The sequence below is a fragment of the Corvus hawaiiensis genome, chromosome 5 (genome assembly GCF_020740725.1).
Source record: "Corvus hawaiiensis isolate bCorHaw1 chromosome 5, bCorHaw1.pri.cur, whole genome shotgun sequence".
NCBI lineage: Eukaryota > Metazoa > Chordata > Aves > Passeriformes > Corvidae > Corvus > Corvus hawaiiensis.
In genome coordinates this window covers 13,718,335-13,737,764 of record NC_063217.1, presented here as the reverse complement: position 1 = coordinate 13,737,764, position 19,430 = coordinate 13,718,335, and the positions used below count along the sequence as shown (strand labels likewise).

General features: G+C 37.9%; 1 protein-coding gene across 2 annotated transcripts; it reads left to right on the top strand.

Moving 5' to 3' along the window:
* Nucleotides 1-88: 88 nt before the first annotated feature.
* ZBTB49 (zinc finger and BTB domain containing 49) lies at nt 89-18,499 on the top strand. Of its 2 annotated transcripts, none has more exons than XM_048304705.1 (8): nt 89-129; nt 1,525-1,698; nt 3,722-4,827; nt 10,257-10,303; nt 14,121-14,194; nt 14,934-15,016; nt 15,105-15,266; nt 17,141-18,499. In XM_048304705.1, exons 2-8 carry the CDS (start codon nt 1,547-1,549, stop codon nt 17,809-17,811), a joined length of 2,295 nt encoding a protein of 764 aa, XP_048160662.1. In that variant the 5' UTR covers nt 89-129; nt 1,525-1,546; the 3' UTR covers nt 17,812-18,499. The 2 variants fall into 2 exon arrangements, with proteins under 2 accessions (XP_048160662.1, XP_048160661.1); XM_048304704.1 differs by lacking the exon at nt 89-129 and adding an exon at nt 136-505.
* The last annotated feature ends 931 nt before the right edge of the window (nt 18,500-19,430 follow it).

The following is a 19,430-nucleotide window of genomic DNA, read 5'->3' as shown; positions in this document are numbered from 1 at the left end:
GCGCAGTCCCCCCGCCTGCGCTGTCCCCGCCCCGGCCGCCGCCGCGCAGCGGAAGGAGAAGGGGAAGGGGCGGGAGCGGCGGCGGAAGGGGCCGCTGGCGGGGATGGAGCTGGGAGGTGGCCGGAGCCGGTAAGCGCTGGGCTGGGCAGGGCCGGTTCCTGCCCCTCGGCCGCTCTCCCGCCCGTGCCAGGCCGCGCCGCGTTCCCTCTGCCCAGGGCTGTGTGTCCATGTGCTCCTCCCGCCGCAGCGGCTGCGCTCGGCCCGCCCGCAGCCCCCGACCCCGCCACCGGCCGCTCGCCCGCCCTGCCCCCGGGCAGCGCCGGCCCGCAGCGAGGCAAACCCTCTCTCCGTCCCTTTCTCCTTGTGGCAGCTCTGAGGGGAGGTTAACCATAAATAGCGGCTGTGTTGGAGAGGTTCCCCCAGTTCGGGAGCTGCTCCCCGTGCCCGCCGGTCCCGTGGGGAGACACGCACCTGATGGATGAGAGGCAATTCACTGGTTGTCAAAGTAATTGCACGATGCCGTGGTGGGAAACGTTCATAGAGAAAGCAGTTACTTGTCAAATTAATGTGCTTGCTTTATTTTAAAGCCTGGTCAAAACATGATAAGCATTAATCGAGAAAAAGCACAATATAATAGCCCGCCGTGTAATACAGCAGGAGGCAGTGAATCACAGAGTAAAGCAGGATATATTAAAATGTGGAACCTTTGTCTTTCATGACATCTGAGAATGGGGCGACCACTGTCTAATGCTTAACATAAGGTGGTTTTCCTACTTCATTCCTTGGAAGAGGATGGTTTTCCTCCTTCATTCCTAGTTAGAAGAGCAGAAGTTCTGATTATTCTAATAGCTGGAATTGTCATGTTTAAGTGTGCAGGGGAAGCGTTACATTTTTGTAAAAATATTTTTAAGAAAGGAAGTATAGAATTGAATGTAAATGTGTTCTGAGGGAGTGTGACTTGTCTGTTCAACCTGTTCAGAGGGGATTTTTTCATGTAGATATTACATTGTATTAAAAACAATACCATACTAATGTGTCTAATCAGATCCGCAATGGAAACGTGCATGGCTAGAACAGCAACAAATAGTACTAGTACTATGTTCTCCCTTCTGAGTTTAGGGGCTGAAGAAACTGAGGTTTTCCTCTACAAATGCTACTGATTTTGTACATGCAATTTGTTTTTGCATTAAAATCTAATTATAGTGGAAGCTAGCTATATTGGGATGCATTTTTTTGTGGTTATGGAGTTCAGCTTATTGGCAGCACCATTAGATTTTTGCAGAAGCTCTTTGTTGTAAGCAAAGCTCTGTTACAATCAGTATTTCTTATGTGTATTGCTGTGTATCTGTTGATGAGCAGTACTGTAATTCATCTTTAATCAGAAAAATGTTATTGGAGCTCATATTGCAGGTGTAAACTGAAGTCTGTTTCCTTTGAAAGCTAAAACAAATTGTAAAAACGTTCTTAATATTTTTAATTAATTTTGCAATTTAATTTTCACCTTAGCATTTTATTTCATTGTAGGTAATTTAAGTGGTTTTCTAGCATGGACACTGTTGCTAGCCATAGCTGTCATCTTCTCCAGCAGCTACATGAACAGCGCATTCAGGGGCTTCTCTGTGACTGCATGCTGGTGGTGAAAGGTGTCTGCTTCAAAGCACATAAAAATGTATTAGCTGCTTTCAGTCAATATTTCAGGTATGTGAAAAAAAATTCTTCTATTTAAAAAGTTAACTAAATGCTGTTGGCTGAGGGTTTTTCTGAGAAGTGTATTTTTTTCTGTTGGTTGCAGACTAAGTAACTCTTGTGAATATAAGGAGAAGAGGGAAATTGTCCAGAGATAAAGCTGTGTCAAACATTCACAGTATGCTCTTTGATTTTGACATTTTTATGATTTACTTGCTTACAGGGCTTCATATAATGTTTCTGGCAGGGACCTGCATTCATTATTTCACTAGAAAAAGATAACTGCTTACAAGGAACGTAGTAGAGTGTATTAACAGAGCCAGATAAGGGATATAATTGATGAAACGTTATCCACTTCTGAATAATGTGACTTGTTTCAAAAATCATATTCTAAATAAAATTTGACTATGTAGGTTATTGCTGAATCTCTACTTTCTCAGATTCTCAGAGACAGCAACTGTGTTTTAGAGTATACAGGTGGCCCATTATGCCACGTCACTCTTTTCTTCCCATTCTGTACTGCCCTCAGTTGTGCCTCCAAATTTTGGAGGGTGCTGGATCTCCCAACTTAGTGTTTTATATTAGTTATGAGTAAGCTGCTAGATCTGGCAGTTTTTGAAACATCTTGAAACATCTCTAAAGCTTGACTGCTAATTCATTTGTAAGAAACGTATTTTTATGTTATGACCAGGGAAAAAAGATAAGAGGTTCCTTTTTCTCCTCTAGTGGTGTACTATTGATGAGGTGCAATTATGCTCAAAGACCAAATTTTTGAAGTAGTTAAAAAGAACTAAGTGCTCAACTCCTATTAAAATTCAATAGGATATAAGTGGCTAATTAATTTAAACTCTCACCCCAGATCTGTTCATTATAGTTCTGGTTTTAATTTAGATAAGATGGTTTAAATTGATGAAAGAATTTGGATGTGGGCACTGGCTTCAGAGTATCCCCTTCATTTCTAAAGTTTCAGCATAGACTCACATTTTCTTAGGATTTAGAGCTCCTTGATATTATGCCCACCTTTAAACAAAACCTAATTTGAGATTTAGCCCACAAATGCCCGTTTGGGGCATCTTCTAGTGTAGGTAAATAACTACATATGAGTGACCTGACCCCATTTATATGTCATTGTTTACTGTGGGAGTATCAGGATTTTAATGTGAGGGTATAAAATTTTTGACTGAGAGAGAGTATGAACCTACTTAATCTAGGACTGGTTGTGCATGTGAAGAACTACATCTCTGATGCTGAGAATACTTTACATCAAATAGTAAGTAGTTTTTTGAATTCATTTCACTTTAAAGATTCAGTGAAAATTCAGTGAGTATTGGTTGCACTGCCATTTTAGGATTATGTACCTGTACTCTTCCTTATTCTTTTAGTTGGTTCTCATCCAGTACCAGTAAAAAAAGTACTTTTTTTAAATATGAGAGAATAGATTGAAAATAAGGCCATTATCTTGTTTAATATTGCCATCCTCTTGTGTATTTGTGGAGAAAGAACTAATGCTAAGAACTTCGATAGGTTTACTGATAGAGTTTGGTGGACAAGCTCAGTTGCCAGAGGAGAATAGTTTAGCTGACTTTGAGGTCTGTCTTCTCCATTTTACTAGAAAATTTCTCATGTCCTGTTTGATTTGCCATGATGAAAGGAGAAAAACTGTTCTGAGTCAACCAGTTTTGCAATTTTTCCGCAAATACACCATGGCACCTAATATGTGAAGAACAGTGCGTAAGAAACCACAAGGATAGGGTGTTATTTGAAAGCATGAAAAAATACAGAATTAAAGTTAGATAAAGGATCATTTGCTTTGATTTATACTTCAAGTGCACTAATGTAGGACTAATATATAGGACAAGTAATTGAGCAGTTCTGAGAAATTCATCTTCAAAAATACAACAATCTAGGTAAGACCTTGGACTACAAACTGTTGTTTCATACCAGACAGCCTATTTGAGGTGTATGTGTATTTTTCTTATTGCAGCGTTTGTGAATTATTTGTGTTTGTATTTGAATATTTGTCTTATTTTATCAGGACCCTTTTCCAGAATTCTTCAGGCCAGAAGAATGATGTGTTTCACTTGGACATTAAAAATGTAGGTGGTATAGGCCAGATCTTGGACTTCATGTACACCTCCCACCTGGATCTTAGCCAGGACAATGTACAAGCTATGCTGGACATTGCACAATGTCTCCAAGTGCAAAATGTGCTGAACATTTGTCACACCTTTTTAAAGTCTTCTACAGCTGTGGAGCAAGCAGCCAGCATGCCATGTAATAGTGTATTTTCACTGCAGAACACTTTGGGTACGGATACCAGCTGTGCCAGTGATGGCTATGGGACAAACCTATTGCCTGAGTGCTCAGCTGACACACAAACTAACAAAGTCTTGGCTGAGCACCACTCACATGCATCACAGTCTGTTAATCTTCACACCCCCTCGGGTGATGGACAGAAACAACCACAAGACTCTTTAGATGGCAGCTGCACAGATCTTCCATTTAAACAACCAAATCACTACTATAAACTACGCAACTTTTACAGCAAACAGTTCTATAAACAAAACACTTGCTCTGATCATGAGAGAGGAGCAGAACCATCCTTTTCTTACAACACATCCACGGAAATAAACACAGTGGAGAATAATTCTTGCACTGTCAATCACTCCGAGTGTATTCTGGAAACCTCTGATCATTTACCATCAAACTTTCTGGTTCAGTCTGCGAATGAAGCTGCTCCAGACCAAGATGCAGAGAGCACAGTTATGCAGCCCACCAGACAGATGCGGCTGAAAAAGGCAATACACCTCAAAAAGTTAAATTTTCTAAGATCTCAGAAACTGGCCGAGCAGCCCTCTGAGCCCCAAAGTGATGACAGTAGAATAACAGAAGTAATTGAACCTGTAAATGAAAGTACCACAGGCACGACAGATGTTAGAGTTACTGATGAAAAAGAAGCTGAAGATTTAGTGAATTCTGAGAATTTTGAACAAACTGTTGAAGTGGAAAGATCTCAAGGTCCTTTGGAACAAGAAGGACAATCACAGACTCTTCAGTCACAGAAACAATATACTTGTGAGTTATGTGGGAAAGCTTTCAAGCATCCAAGCAATTTGGAGCTACATAAAAGGTCTCATACAGGTACAGTTATCAGTTATTTGGTCTGCAGACCAAATATTTAAATTACAGAGAATAACTTGCAGTGTCTTTTGACTGAGAGATGCTGGTTAGGGGTCTACTTTCAAAAGGTTGTGGTTTGGTTTTGTTGGTTTTTTTGATGGATATTCCTACAGGAATAAAGAACTGTAATACTGAGTTTTGCTGGGAGTTGTAGAAAAGATTTCTCCTATGTATTTGGGATTTTGGGTGCTTTTTCAAAGAACATTGTGGGAATTCAGTGAAAATGAAATTTCAGTGAAAATTTTGGTTTTGTCCTGCACTTAGGTGAGTCATTTCTAGTCAGTTTGTCTGGTGGCCCAGATGTTTGAGCCAGATAACAATAAAAAGTGTAAACAAATAAATGGTACTATAAGTATACTAGAATACTTCTGTTCTCTGGTCATATATTCATTGTAAGATACAGGTGATTGGGCCTTGGTGGTAATTTTTTTAACCTGTAGAAATATGCTTTATAACAACTTTAATTGTGTTTACCTAGAGAGTAAGGCTCTTGCAAGCTGCAGAGTAAATGGGAATTTTGAATTAATGTACTTTGTTTTAAAAACTCACAGGTAATATTTTTAAACCTAACATAGATTTATTTTTAAGTATCTTTTTATTCTAGTGAAAAACAAGACCTAATTTAACTTCAAATTAATTAATTTATCTGTTCAATTTAAACAGCATGTCCTATTATTAGGACATTATTATTAAGTTCTTTAGAAGAGTTTTTAAGAATTACCTTTGCTAGTCAGGTAACACCATTGATTAAAGTCCTTGAGATGGTGTTACTCCTGATTAAGCTGTCGAATTTTTTTTGGTTTTCTTTTCCCCTGTATTAAATACACAAATGCATCTCTCTCAATCTTGTCAAATAAACATCACTTTGGAAATGATCATCCACGTATTGGTACTTTGACACTAAATATGAAACGCTCTTGGCAGACATTAATTTATTTTCTTAACTGATCCTTAGAATTAAAAGTTTACTTTTCCATTTTATTCATAGAAAAATCTTCCCAGAACCTGAAGATATGAACATTTTGCATTAGCTTCCTGAATATTCAATTGTTAGCTTTAACTGCTTCTGTATGTTTATGTTTCTAATATTTTTTTTACATTTTTTCTCCTGTGAAGGAGTTCCATATGCCTCTTACCTAGATCCTCTCTTTGCCTTGTATTTTTTTGAATCTTATTATCTGGTTTGAGCTGGTATCATCAGGTATATTTTAATATCTTAGATTTTCAGGAAAATAGATGATCAGATAGAAGACAAGAGCATCTAGAAAAGTCCCTGCTAAGGGAGAGACTGCAGTAACATGTGAGTTTGTGCTAGAGAGACCTCAGGATTCTGGAATTCTGTGCTGCTTTTCACACACCATCTTCTTCCAGTAGTTTTCAAAAATTCCAGACTTGAGTGCTAGTTAATTTGGCATTAGCATTCTTCTATAGATGTGCTAAGATGACAAAAGTGTAAGAGCCTAAGTTTAACAAATAATAAGCACATCAAAGGATGGAAAAACTGAGGCAAGGCTATGACTAGAAATGCCTGTTTGCTTCTCTGTTATTTTTGGGAGTTATTCCCTGTTGTTTTGCTGTTATTCATGTTAATTTATTTTTAAATACCCAACTAGTGCAAAAAGAGTGTTTGGAAAATTGCAGTGGCTAGTGAGTAGGATGTTAATATTGGGAAGATCTTTAGTAGAAGGTACAGGGCACATTTGTATTGTTATGTTAGATACACTGGTAGTTAAATAATAGAAGTGTATGCTAAAAGCCATTTCTATTCATCTGCCACTTCAGAAATCATAGCAGATTGCTAGCTAATCAATTTTATTTAAAAACATTCATTTTCTAGAGCTAAGCAAAAGGGTTAGCAGGCATTTAAGTATTACAGTTCACTGAAAGTCCTCCCAATGCAGGTTCGCAGAAGAGATAGAGGAAGCTGAAATGGACATGTCACACTGGCAAACCTGTTTTTAACCCACAAATGACAATTCTTTCAACACAAGTGCTGTGGTGGCCCAGTTGTCAAGAAAAAGCACGTGCGAAAGTCTCTGTCCCTGAACACTAGGAACTACTAAAGAATTTGCAGGTTAGCATGGATGCATTGATGAGTTTTCTATGTGAAGGCAGCCAGACTGTGTTCAGCAATCATTGTGCTGGCATGTCTGGCTCTTCTAATTGTATTGTAGTGGACATTTAAAGGAGTCTCTAAACAGAGCTTACTGCATTGACTTTGATTGATTTTGACTGGATGTTATAATTTGTTCTTTATTATATTGACCTGTCTGAAAAAAAGGAAGCAAGTATATCTCTCTTATATAGTCCATACCTGTCCAGGAACATCCAGTGGTTTTGTTGGGGTATTTTATGTATTTTCAGGGAACATCTCAAAAGAACAGCCCCAAATAAACCCAGGCCAATGGAAAGAACTCTTGGCAGGATGGAATGCAACAGGAACAGAGTAGCACTGCCATGTAATACATTGTTGATCCTCAACCTTTTCATTCCCAGCTTTGCTTGAGAAACTTCCAGCATTCCATGCCTTAGTGAGTACAGCTCCTTACCTTTGTGATTTCATCTTATGCCTTCTTGCCTTTCTCCTCTGGACCTGACACAACACTGCTTTGGTCACTATTGTGTACTTTATCTTCACCTCTTCTTGCGGAGTGTTGAACAAGAACGATGCAACAGAAGATAGAAAACACAAGGCAGCCCAAGGGTTCAAAAGTAAAGTCCCCTGGATGTTTGTTTAAGCATTGTCTAAATTGTATTCAGTTACTACTATTCCTCAGTTTTTCTCTATTGCTGTTGATCCAGCCATGGATCCCACTATTGTGTACTTTATCTTCACCTCTTCTTGCAGAGTGTTGAACAAGAAGGGTACAATCCTGGTGTTCTCAGATCAGGTTTTTGGTTTGGAATTCATTGACAGTTGTAGAATCATAGAATAATTTAGATTGGAATGGATCTCCTGAGGTAATCTACTCCAGTCTCCTGCTCAAGGCACATCAAATTACATCAGGTTGTTTTGTTCATGACCTTGCGTAGTGAAAATTTTGGACATCTCCAGGGACAGAGTTTCCACAACCTCTCCAGTCAGTCACTCCCAGTGATCCCTCATGGGATAAAAGATTATTTTCATATGTCTAATTGGAATTTGTCATCATCAAACTTGGGTCTGCCACCTCTTGTCCTAGGACTGTGTACCAGGAACAACCTGCTTGCCTCTGCCTTCCCAAGCCTGTAGACAGCAGTGAGATTTCCTGTTTGCCTTCTTGTCTTAAGGCTCCAGTTATGGTCTCACCAGTGATAGGCAGAGAAGAATAACCTTCAGCTTACTAGCTGTGCTCTTACTAATACACCCTCAGGTACAGTGAGGCTAATTGCTTCTGAGCAATGGGTTACTTGATAAGCCCAGTGGTTTGGAATTCTATGCAAGTGCAAAATTGTTCTCCAAAAACGAATTTGATATTTCTTTAAAAAAAACCCTTTTGTTTTCTCTTTATCTTGGGGGAAAAAACTTCCAATTCTTTGTACATCAGTACAGTTAGGATGAGGCTGCATGCAGCCTACAACAATAGTTTTGAGAAAATTGAGCCTCCACTTCCTTCCCTCTCCCTCTAGTCGTTTCAGAGTGGATTCCTATTCAGATACTGTTCTTTAGGTCTACAGTCACTTTTTTCTTGTATGGGTAATTTCTGCAAAAATTGCTACTAGTGTTTTTTAACCTCCATTGCATATTATCTTGATGCTTTTATGGTTTTTAAAATTCTTCCCAGTTGCTACAGATCTGGGTCCTTGTTGGTTTCATTTACATTTGTGTTGTCAGCATCAGAATTTTTAGTGTTTTGCAAGTTTAAAGCCATAATGAAATCAAGCCTCAGTGCTCTTTATAGTTAAGTTACTTTATAGTTGATTTACTGGTTTCATAATTTTTATGTTTAATTGAAGAAAATTCTGGTTTTTAAAACTGCCAGATTTCCATTCTTTATTAAGTAGACAAAGTAGATAAAGCTTCAAGTTGTCAGACTAACTGCAGGGTTACAATCTGTGAAGTAACATAACTGTATGTTAACTCTGTGTTTTAAAATCTAAAGAGAATTGCATTTAGTCCTTGATCCTAAAGTATATTGAAAGAACTTAGTCTGTATTTGGCAGGAGGAAAGAAAAATGGAATTTCCACACCTGGATATGATAGATGTTGCTTGTAACAGTTCTGATGTAAAGAATACTTACTGGAAGAGTAGCCAAGAGGTTTTCTGTAAAGTCTGGAAAATTACAATTAAAGAAGTAAATAAAAATCTTAGACAGAATTTTTAATCACAACCAAGATGAAACAGTGTAAGAGCTCTTTTTCCCTTTGGAAATGTTCTGTTTTTAAAATCACATGGATTTATACCAGTTTTGTTGCCCTGCACATGTGGGACAGGTTATAAACGTCCTTTAAATGTATAGCTAGACTCATGAAAGATGATGAGAAGTGTGACTGTCATTGAATCAATGGCATTTGAGCATCATTTTTGTTTTCAAAATTCTAAAAAATGCACATTAAATTTTATCAACAGTGTAAAAACTAGGAAACCAAGAACTAAGCAGGGGAAAAAAACCCCACCTTTATGAAATACTGTAGAGGAGGAAAAGTTATAACGAAAACATATTTGTCTTAAATTGACAGCAAGAGAATTGTTGTGCAGTCACATTCTAGATTGAGAGTCAAGTTATTTTGAAAAGCTGAAGTGGGCTGCACCAGTTTTTGCTAAAGCTGCTAATCTGTTTTTCAAGGTTCAAGAATAACAGTTTTATATGTATGAATTCAGAATTTTGGAGTAAAATACTTGGGTTAATCTTCAGATAGTTTTATATAGGATGAGAATTTGAAGGCAAGTATATATTTTCTGGAAGTGAATGGCTATGTGCTGAGCAGAGATGTATGGTAGACACTGAAATCAGAAAACACAATTCTTCCAAATTAGCTTCCCTTCATTCCTCCTTCTTTTTAAGAACGTGTCTCTGTCTGTGCAAGTGAAAAAACAGGTACACTTCCCATCACAGTTGTTGTTGGGCCTTATCATCTATTCTGTTCTTTCTGGTGATGTGATGCCCCTTTCATTTCAAATGAAAAGCATTTTAAAAAATTAAAACCTGCACCCATTCATATCAAAACTCTTCTACTTGTTTTGAAAGATAAATTCTGTTTCTGAGCAAGTCTGCCTTACAAACTTAGTGGTAAAAGCTGTGTTTCCCTGTGTTTCCCTCTTGAATTTCCCCTTAAATACATAGGTAAGTGTCCTTTTGGGAATATTTTTTACTCTTACATTACATGTTTTAAAAGGAAGTGTACCAATTTTAACCATTTCTGTTCTACTGCAACTATTAGAAGTTCTATGTTCTGTTTCTTCTTTTAGGTGAGAAACCTTTTGAATGTAACATTTGTGGGAAACACTTCTCACAGGTGGGAATATTTTAAATATTATGGTACTTACATTTGAAATGCACCTCTGTGTTGATTCTAAAAATCTTGGGTTTAAGATTAGATTTTTTTTTTTTTGTTAAAAGACAGAATTCACATTAGGGATAAATTATTAAAATGCCTTATTTAAAAATAACATGTTGAATGTTTTAGATTTCTTTGATGCATTCTGTGTCTTTGATTCTGTCTGCTCTCAGTAGATGTGTTATGTATTTTACCTTCAAATGAATGTTTAACTATACAGAGCCACAACTATATTTGAAATACAGAGAACATTCATTTCCAAACTGTTCTTTTGCTTTATGCTTAGGGGTAAGTTGTGAATAGCATTTGTACAGTGTCTGAAAACAGTGCAGGTTCATGTTTTATATAGTGTTGTATTCACAATAAAGTTTCATCTTCCTAAATGGCATAAATTGTTAAGTAGATTTGAGTCAGATAAAAAAAAATTTGTATCCATATAATTGGTCTGAGTTTCTTTCAGTGAGAACATCACAGTCTGTCTGAAGTGACAAAACTCAGCTATGATTTAAGAAAAACTTCTTGTGAAATTCCATACTTACATACAGGGCCTAAGCTTAAGCTGCTTAATTTGCCCTCCAGTGCTTGCTTCCTGTTCTGGGTACAACAACTAATATGTATTTCTACAAATTTGGTGCCTAGTTGTCTCACTATATATGCCCATTTCCTTTCTGATTTCGTGGTTGAGATGTGCACATCTAAGTACAGCAGACAGTAAACAGGTGCATATTTTTATATTAAGATTACATAATCATTGTTGAATAGCTTTGGCATTTCTTATGGGTCCTGGTTTAAGAATTAGAGCTACATGCTCTTTGCCTATCCACTGGTTGTGCTTGTCTCAGTTTCACAGCCCACCAGTGGGACTTTTTTGACCCATGAATCTGATGCCTTTGTGTCCTCCACCTTGTTGCTAAATATCAATATAAGACTGCATCCAGTGAACAATACTGTTTCATCATGCTTATTGGACAATTTTCAGCAAAACTGGGTCTTATTTTTAGGCAAAGAAGAGCATTTTCATTCATTTTGAGGGCTGAGCTTCTAGTTATTAAAAGAAAAACATGGATGTTTCCAAATTCCATTAAAAGTACCTTTGGCAAATGAAGTGGTATTCTATACTACTACAGTGGGGGAAGAGGGGGGAAGTGTCACACGCTCAGAGTGTATGACAGGCATGACAGACTCCTCATGCAACACGCTTTGCTCCTCTTTAATTACAGATACAAACAAAACCCCTGACAAGGCTGGAGATTTTTGCCTTTTAATTAAACACGTCCAAACAGCTTCCCTTTGCTCTGTGTTACCACACTTGCCTGAAGGTGTAGGTAGATACATATTGGTGGACAGCCCCTACATGTCCAGCATACAAGCCAGAGCATTCAGCCTCTGTGCTGCAGTTCTTTCTCTGGTCATAAAGTGGTCTTGCATATTGCTGAGGTATTTGCTTTTGAATCCTGCAAATAAGTGAGGTTTCACCTACAAGAAAGTAAGATGCAAGGATAATTACTATCTACTTCTTGCTTAAAATACCATCTCTAATCTTGGCCTTTATCTTCTCTGTCTGTAGGCACAGAAATAGAAACACTTTTCTCATTTAAGCCTTCATGATCTGTGCTTTTGAGACAGTGCAGCTGTTGGGCATGGTGGGATGTCTGCTCCTGCAGAAAGTAGCTGATGTGCTGCATGTTGGAATGTGGAGCAGAAAGCGAAGGAAGTAGGGGAAATTTACATGGGAACTCATAGGGGGACAAACAGCCATAAATGTCTTTGATTTTTTGAGGAAAACAGTCATTTTTTTTACTTCCAAGCCTGCATCTTCCCTTACTACTTGTACACAGCTTGTTGTGATGTGAAGCCTCTCTGGCTGGTGATCCAGGATATTGTGTTTTACCTCCTTCTGCAGAGATTCTTTTGGGAGCCCATGTGCATTAGTTCCTTCATGTTCAAAGCTTGCCATTTACAGAAGGACTAAGTCTGGCATATCTCTCTGGTCTCCAAATTTGTGAGAAGCTCTATGCAACCATTAAGGGGATTCTTCTGAGCATTTTTTTTCTTGCACTGAAATGCAAGCAAAAGTCCCCTTAAGTTTTTTTCATTGGGATGGCATGTGATGCTTTAACCAAGGTTGTGTGCCAGCTCTAAAGCTTAAGAAAGGATACAAGCCAATGATGTTTTTACTGGTTTTTGTCTTAGCACAGTTAGTAACAAGCTTTGCCCTCATTAGGAGGAAAGGACATAAGCTTGTAATAAAGAAATTGATCTACTTGCTGCTTTATGTAAAATGTTTTTATTCTTACTTAAAATGCCTTTATGGGAACTATTTCAAAATAGTTGTTGCACTTCAAATTTACCTTCTGTCTTTATCTGGAATAACTTTCAAATGCCCATTATAGGGTTTGTTTGTGACATGGATAGAATTAAAGGTTCTGTCTTTTTTTCTGTATGTTTTTCTAAAATGCACTGCTGCATAAAATCCCTTGTCTTTGAAAAGCAAAAATTATTCCCTGGTTCATCTTCTTCTTCCCCAGAAATAAGTACCTAATGCCTCTCTTTGAGTGGGTTTCAGTATTAGAAGGTTTTGCCTTAAAAAACAGTGGTTCAGTCACACTGTTGTCTGAAAAAATTTGCAGGGGTTAAAGAAAGCTTTCAGGGTTCAAACACTGATCCATTTGATACTGTCCTCTGTTTGTGTGTGTCTGCAGTACTTGAGTTCTGGTATATTATCAGGTCTGATTACAGTGATGGATCTTAACAGGTAATTTATTATCTAAATGAGTCAGAAGAAATTACTCTGGGTCTTACTTTTGTTGTCTTACTGTGACTGGTGGGACATGATAATCTTTGCATCTCAAATTTTCTTTCCTGGTGTAAAGAACTTAATGTTTCTTTATTGCACTCAAATAAAACCAGGCAGTTATCAGTCAAAGGGAGTGGAAGGGCTAAAAACTGCCTGTGGAAGTAGGCGCAATGTCTGGAACATCTGCAGCTCTTCTACGAGGTGTGTCTTGTGCTTGTGAGAGCTGGACTCAGGGGAGTGGCCATTTAGAAGGACCAGAGGCTTTAGAACATTTTAAAAAAAAGGTGGACTCAGTAAGATGGTTTTATCTAGTCATAGTCTGGTTTGCCTGCTAGACTAGCATGATTTTTAGAGGATTGAGAGAGGAAAGATATGTAATAAAATAGTTACTAGTAGTCCAATTTGTTCTTTTCTGTACCACCTGTTCTGTTTTATTCTGGTATGAGTAAATAATTTCAGGTTTGAAGCATCTGAGTATTTTATGGATAGAGGAATGCTCACCCTATTCTTTTCTTTTTAACCATCTGGTAGGTGAATTCAGACATACTTGTGTAACAATAGTTTATTTGTAGGACAGGGAAAGTAAGACTAACATGAGCCATATTGCTAGTAAGTTAGTAAGTTCTCTTTTTCACTGCATTCTAGATAGTATAATTTTAATTTATCATTTGATCTGCTTTCAATTATAGGTCTTTTTTTTCACTTAGCATTTGATTTTAGGCTTCTTGTTTTTATTTTTTCCCCATTTCTGTTCTTGTCAGTGTATAATTACATACATAAACAACTTGGTCTTGAAGTCCATGGTAGTCTGTCTTTACTAGAGAAGAATGCTTGAGTTCATACATGCTTTGTAGTCTTCTTAGTCTGCCTTTGAAGTAGGAATAAAAAGCCAATCTCATAGTTCCCATCATTGTTTTTTTTTAACTGTATACAACAACAGGCAAGCTGAATTTAAATGCTTAAATTACTCTCCTTCAGGCAGGTAATCTCCAGACACATTTACGTCGACATTCTGGTGAGAAGCCATACATTTGTGAAATCTGTGGGAAAAGGTGAGGAGAATTGTTCATCTTAGTTAACATGAAAAAATTTGTTCATGTTTTCTGCTAATCTTTGTGATAAACTAAGGGCCAAGAGCTAAGGCAGCATGCTGCTCCATTTTATTTAGAAGACACTGGGTTTAAATGTGTGTTAATGGGATTAAAATACATAAATGTCTGCAACTGACTTGTACTGAGTAAAGTAATCGTGTCACCAGAGCTTGTGGTCTGAGTTTTTTGTACATTGGTATGTAGATAAGAATAGCTTTGAGTGTATTTTGTTGTGTTATATGTATTGTGTTGTATATTGTTGCATATATTTTGAACAGTGTGAGTCACAATAAATCATGCACATTTGTACCTTTCCCTCACATTTTTTTCGTTATTTGGTGATACTTTTTTTAACATTTTATGGAATTCTGAAGTATGGGAAGTTTGAAAAATTTAAGCAAAGCATTAAATCTGCTAGCTAACAGGTGACAGAAAATACACTAATGCAGGAATAGCATAAAATGCAGAATGAATTGGTAATATTAATGGTAAAAATATTTTTTGGAGTTTTTTTCCTAGCATAAATTTAATTGGACATTGTCAGTTTAAAAATGTTTTTCTTAACTGCATCCATTTATCTGTGTATTAGGTCTTTGTTCAGAACATCAGGCATTCATTAAAGCCAATTTCCATATGAGACTCAGTTTAGGGAAATAAGGGCCTTATAAAGACACTGATTGGGTTTTGTGTTGTGTTACAGATTTGCTGCTTCTGGTGATGTTCAGCGCCATATAATTATTCATTCTGGAGAAAAGCCTCACCTGTGTGATATCTGTGGCAGAGGTGTGTAAGAACCAAAGTTTCTGCCTCAGGTTTTTTGAGTGAAATGTGAGGAGTCATTTTAATCTCAGTGTCTGTCATATTTTTCTAGGTTTCAGTAACTTCAGTAATTTAAAGGAGCACAAAAAGACCCATACAGCAGATAAAGTATTCACCTGCGATGAATGTGGGAAGTCATTTAATATGCAACGAAAATTGGTAAAGCACAGAATCAGGCACACTGGAGAGAGACCATACAGCTGTTCAGCTTGTGGTAAGGTTCACTGTGCATTGCTTGGTTGTGTCTTTGCTTTTCAAATAGTAAGTAGAAGTTCTTTTGTCAGCAGAATAACAATTAACCAAAATTGTTTTAAACTGAAATGCCATATTGTGAAAGTTAGTCACAAAATCTTCTGTCTTGCATGCTTCATAGTCTTTAATTTGGTGTAATAAACTCCTTTATTTCTCATAGATTTAAAAGAGAATTTCAGTTGAAAATTAGAGAAACGAAGAGGAATCAACATTGTATGTGGACGTGTTTGCTAAAGAGCTGCTCATAGTAGCTGCTTCAAAAATAGATCTATTTGCAGAATAGTCCTTTCTGATGGAAAGTTAGGTCTGACATTACTTGGCTATTGATGGGGTCTTTTTTTTTTTTCCAGTTGCATACCATTTGATTTTAACTCCATTCACCCACGGAGTTTGATAATAACAACCCTTTGTTACTTTGCTTCAACCTCTGGAATAAAATCAAAACTTGAGCAATGTTTCAGAACACCCATTTTCAAAATGTATTAGATAGGCCATACTGCCAGGTGGTCTGAAAATGGCTTTTGATCAGGTCCATCCTGATCTCATAGATTACATAGATTATGCATCCTGCATACTGTTTTTTTTTTTCCCATTATGTGCTATTTTGACAGAATTTCATTCATGTTCTGAGGAATCAGCTTTGGAGGAGGGTAGCTTCATATGTTCAAATCCAACTGCAGTATGTTTAGAAAAAGCCAATATTATCAGGAGGTCTTGCATTAGAATGAGGGGATAGATGTGCAGGATATGAAAGTACAATCAATCAGTTGTGTTGCTGTCATTAAACAGGCTTGTTTTCATTTTGTCTTGTAGTGGTCTTTTGAATATTTTTGATTTTAGCCAAGTCATCTTATTCTGAAAAGACAAAAATTGTGCAAAGAGGCTCTGATGAAGCATTAAGAAATCATTCACATTATGCAAAAGATCCACATGTATTATCATTACTGTTTAATGGCTGTTCTGAAGAGAAATCTGTGCAGCAAAGTAGAAAGTATGCTGCTGGAAATCGAGACTGCAGTTTTATTGGGCACTCATTTAATACAGTTTGTTTTAGTTGGTATCTGTCCTCACAAAATAAATGAGATAAAAATCACAAGCTTACTTCTACTATTTTAAAGAATGTGAGGTGTCTGAATCATGTGGCAATTCTGGAAATTAATTTTCTCTTTTTCTGCTTGTTCTTCTACACTTTGCCTTGGTTCAGCCTCAGACACTTTTCTTTGCAGTATGGTGATTGAGCTTATTTGAGTCTGTAGCTTTGGAGATAGGCAAACAGTGGAATATTTTTCTGTATTCTAATATTTACAGCAATAAAAAATTACAGTTCTCACACATTCTCTGGCTAGGACTGTGGCATTATTTTAGCCTATAGTTAACAAAAAAGCTAACTTTGTCAGCAGTTTGAGCGTTGTTGCTTGGTAATGAACAAACCATTTCTGTCTATGATGAAGCTTTCACTGGAAGAATATATTTAGAAGCTTATCAGCATATTGTTTTTCCAGACAGACAAATTAAAATGATAGTTTAAAATTATTTTTTTTCTCCATGAAGATTGAGACAAACTAAGAGCACTCACAGCTTTCGAATACTAATGGATATTCTTGTCTCTGGAGACGAAAACTAAACCCACTCATTGGGAAACACAAGTTAGAAAATCAGATCAAGAAGAAGAAACAAGTTAATGGAATTGTAAAAATAGATGGAACTTGTTTGAACCTGTTCCAGATAAGAGACTGGGACATATGATACCGTATCACTTGATAGTTTCTGTAAATAAAACATGTTTATTCACTTGTGTTAAGAACAATATCTGAATTTATCACTTGTGCCTCGTAGGGAAATGTTTTGCAGGCTCTGGGGACCTGCGCAGACACGTGAGGACTCACACGGGGGAGAAGCCCTACACCTGTGAGACGTGTAACAAGTGCTTCACTCGCTCGGCCGTGCTGCGGCGGCACAAGAAGATGCACTGCAAAGCCTCCGAGGAGGGGCCGAACGCACTCGAGGAATTCGCTCAAGGGATCGAAACGCCCGACCTTGACAAGTCCCAGAGTTCTGACTCTTTTGGCCAAGAAATGTCTGTCACGTTGTTACCAGTGTCTGTTAAATTCCCCGTTCGCCCAGCTGGAAACTCGGCTGAGTTTGACGGTTCTGCGGATTCGTACTGTAAGTTGCGATCAATGATCCAACACCACAGTGCAGCAAACCCAGAGAAACTCGGTGTGGATTCTGCTAAACTCCTGAAAGCCCAGGCACAGCAAACTCCACCAGCAGCATATGCTTATGCAGACGCAGATGTGTCTTCAGCAGAGGGACCCTTGCAGTCTGATAGCATTCCCATGATCCGCTCCTCCGTGGCTGGCCTGGACAGCCACTGCAGTGACCCCCTGGGCAGCCGGGCCTTGTCTGCCACTTACAAGAGTAACGAGGGCCCCTTCTTCTCCAGCATGACCCTCTGGGGCTTAGCAATGAAGACCCTGCAGAACGAAAGCGAATTGGAGCAATGAGGGCTCAGCTGACTGTACCAAAACTTCTTAGAGGCGTTTCATGCTAACGTGATTGCAATTGCACTGCAGCATAGGGAGATCACAGAGAGTTTAAGCCAGGTGGCTTGGACACTGACAGGAATCAAAGTGCTCATTCCCGGAACCACGTGTAGGCTGCCTTTATTTACACTGCTTCTCAGCAAAGTTTAAATGCACTGTTGGGGACCTTTGTTGTTCTGTGACTGCACTGTGTAGCTCCTGTGTTATTGCCATGATATACTAAAATTTTCTGCTGACTGAATTTGCCATTTAACTTAGAATTTTTACCTGACAATGGAGGAAAGGATGGCCAGTGTCTAACTTCATGATATGGATACAATTCCAAGTATGGGTCATCAGAGCCGTGTGAGGGTGTAGATATGGCAGGAGGAAAATGCTTAACCAGTCCCTAGTGAACCTGAGTTTCAGTAGTGGCTTTCTTACCAGTAGGGTCATTGGTTTACAGGACCTGAGCATGGTGACATTAAATTTAAATGTTAAATACTGGACAATATTTGTGATAGTGCAAAGTAACTGTATATCTAGAAACTTTATTTTTTTACAATAAAAGCGCTTTTTTTAGTATTTTATAAACTATTTTGCACAGCGAATTATTTGTACAATGAAGGCCAAGATCAAGTCGTGAATAAAGGGAAGTTGTTTTACATTGCTTGATATGTTTTGTCTTTCTGTGAAGGATTTTCAGTAACAGTTCCATCTATTCCAGATCTCTTTGCAATGCTAAAGGGGATGCCACCACGAGAAGAGATGCACTGTAAAATAAATGCAATCAATACACCAGTGGGTTGTCTTGTGCTTGAATGAGTATAAAACATTGGCTGATTAATGGAATAAATAGACTGTTACAGGATAGAAACGTTGCTTAGAGGCCTGTTTCTGCTTTGGTGCTTTGAATAGTTGCTGCATTTCAAACTGCTTGCTACAGATACATGACATTCTGTGGAAGTTTAAAGCTTGGAAAATACAGTATGTTTCTATCTTTTTAAAGTGCTCACCAATTTTTTCCCCCAAGAATTCAAAACTAGTTGTTCCATCTCTTGTTGTGTTAACCACCATACGTTACAATTTGGGGCTTCACTTCCTTACTTCCTTTACTTGGTCCTTGTACCTTCTTGTTTTTAACTGCTTTCACCCAGAGTTAAAATGAGAGAGTGTTTCTGGCCACAGCATAGGATGGCATCCTTCACACAAAAGGGACAGCCCATTACAGTGTCTGTGTGAGTTTCAAAAGATACACATTTCTCTCAATAGTTATTTAATGTTATAAAAAGCTTTTTTACTACATTAACAGACCAGTTAAAAAAAATTCAGCTGCACTGGAGAGCAAATTGGAATTTTTTTTCCTCAGCTTTCTTTTCTTGTAATGCTCATATACTAAGAAACTTAAAAACTCTTGTTTTTCCAGCCAGTGAAGTCAAAACACAGCAGCTTTTACAGGGTGTGTGTTAAAAATAGCACATAGTCTAGCTGAATACAGTCCCATATGGATTAAGCAGAGAACACTTTATACATGTGAATCCTTAGCTCTCCCCTCATTTTTTGCCTTTTGCATTATTTGCTTTGGAGCACTGCAGTTCCCT

Excerpts from the sequence above, each read along its gene's own strand:
- ZBTB49 (XM_048304705.1), top strand. The coding sequence starts at position 1,547 with ATGGACACTGTTGCTAGCCATAGCTGTCATCTTCTCCAGCAGCTACAT. Across the intron at positions 14,195-14,933 it reads TGTGAAATCTGTGGGAAAAG|ATTTGCTGCTTCTGGTGATG; the intron begins GTGAGGAGAATT and ends GTTGTGTTACAG. Across the intron at positions 15,017-15,104 it reads GTGTGATATCTGTGGCAGAG|GTTTCAGTAACTTCAGTAAT; the intron begins GTGTGTAAGAAC and ends ATATTTTTCTAG.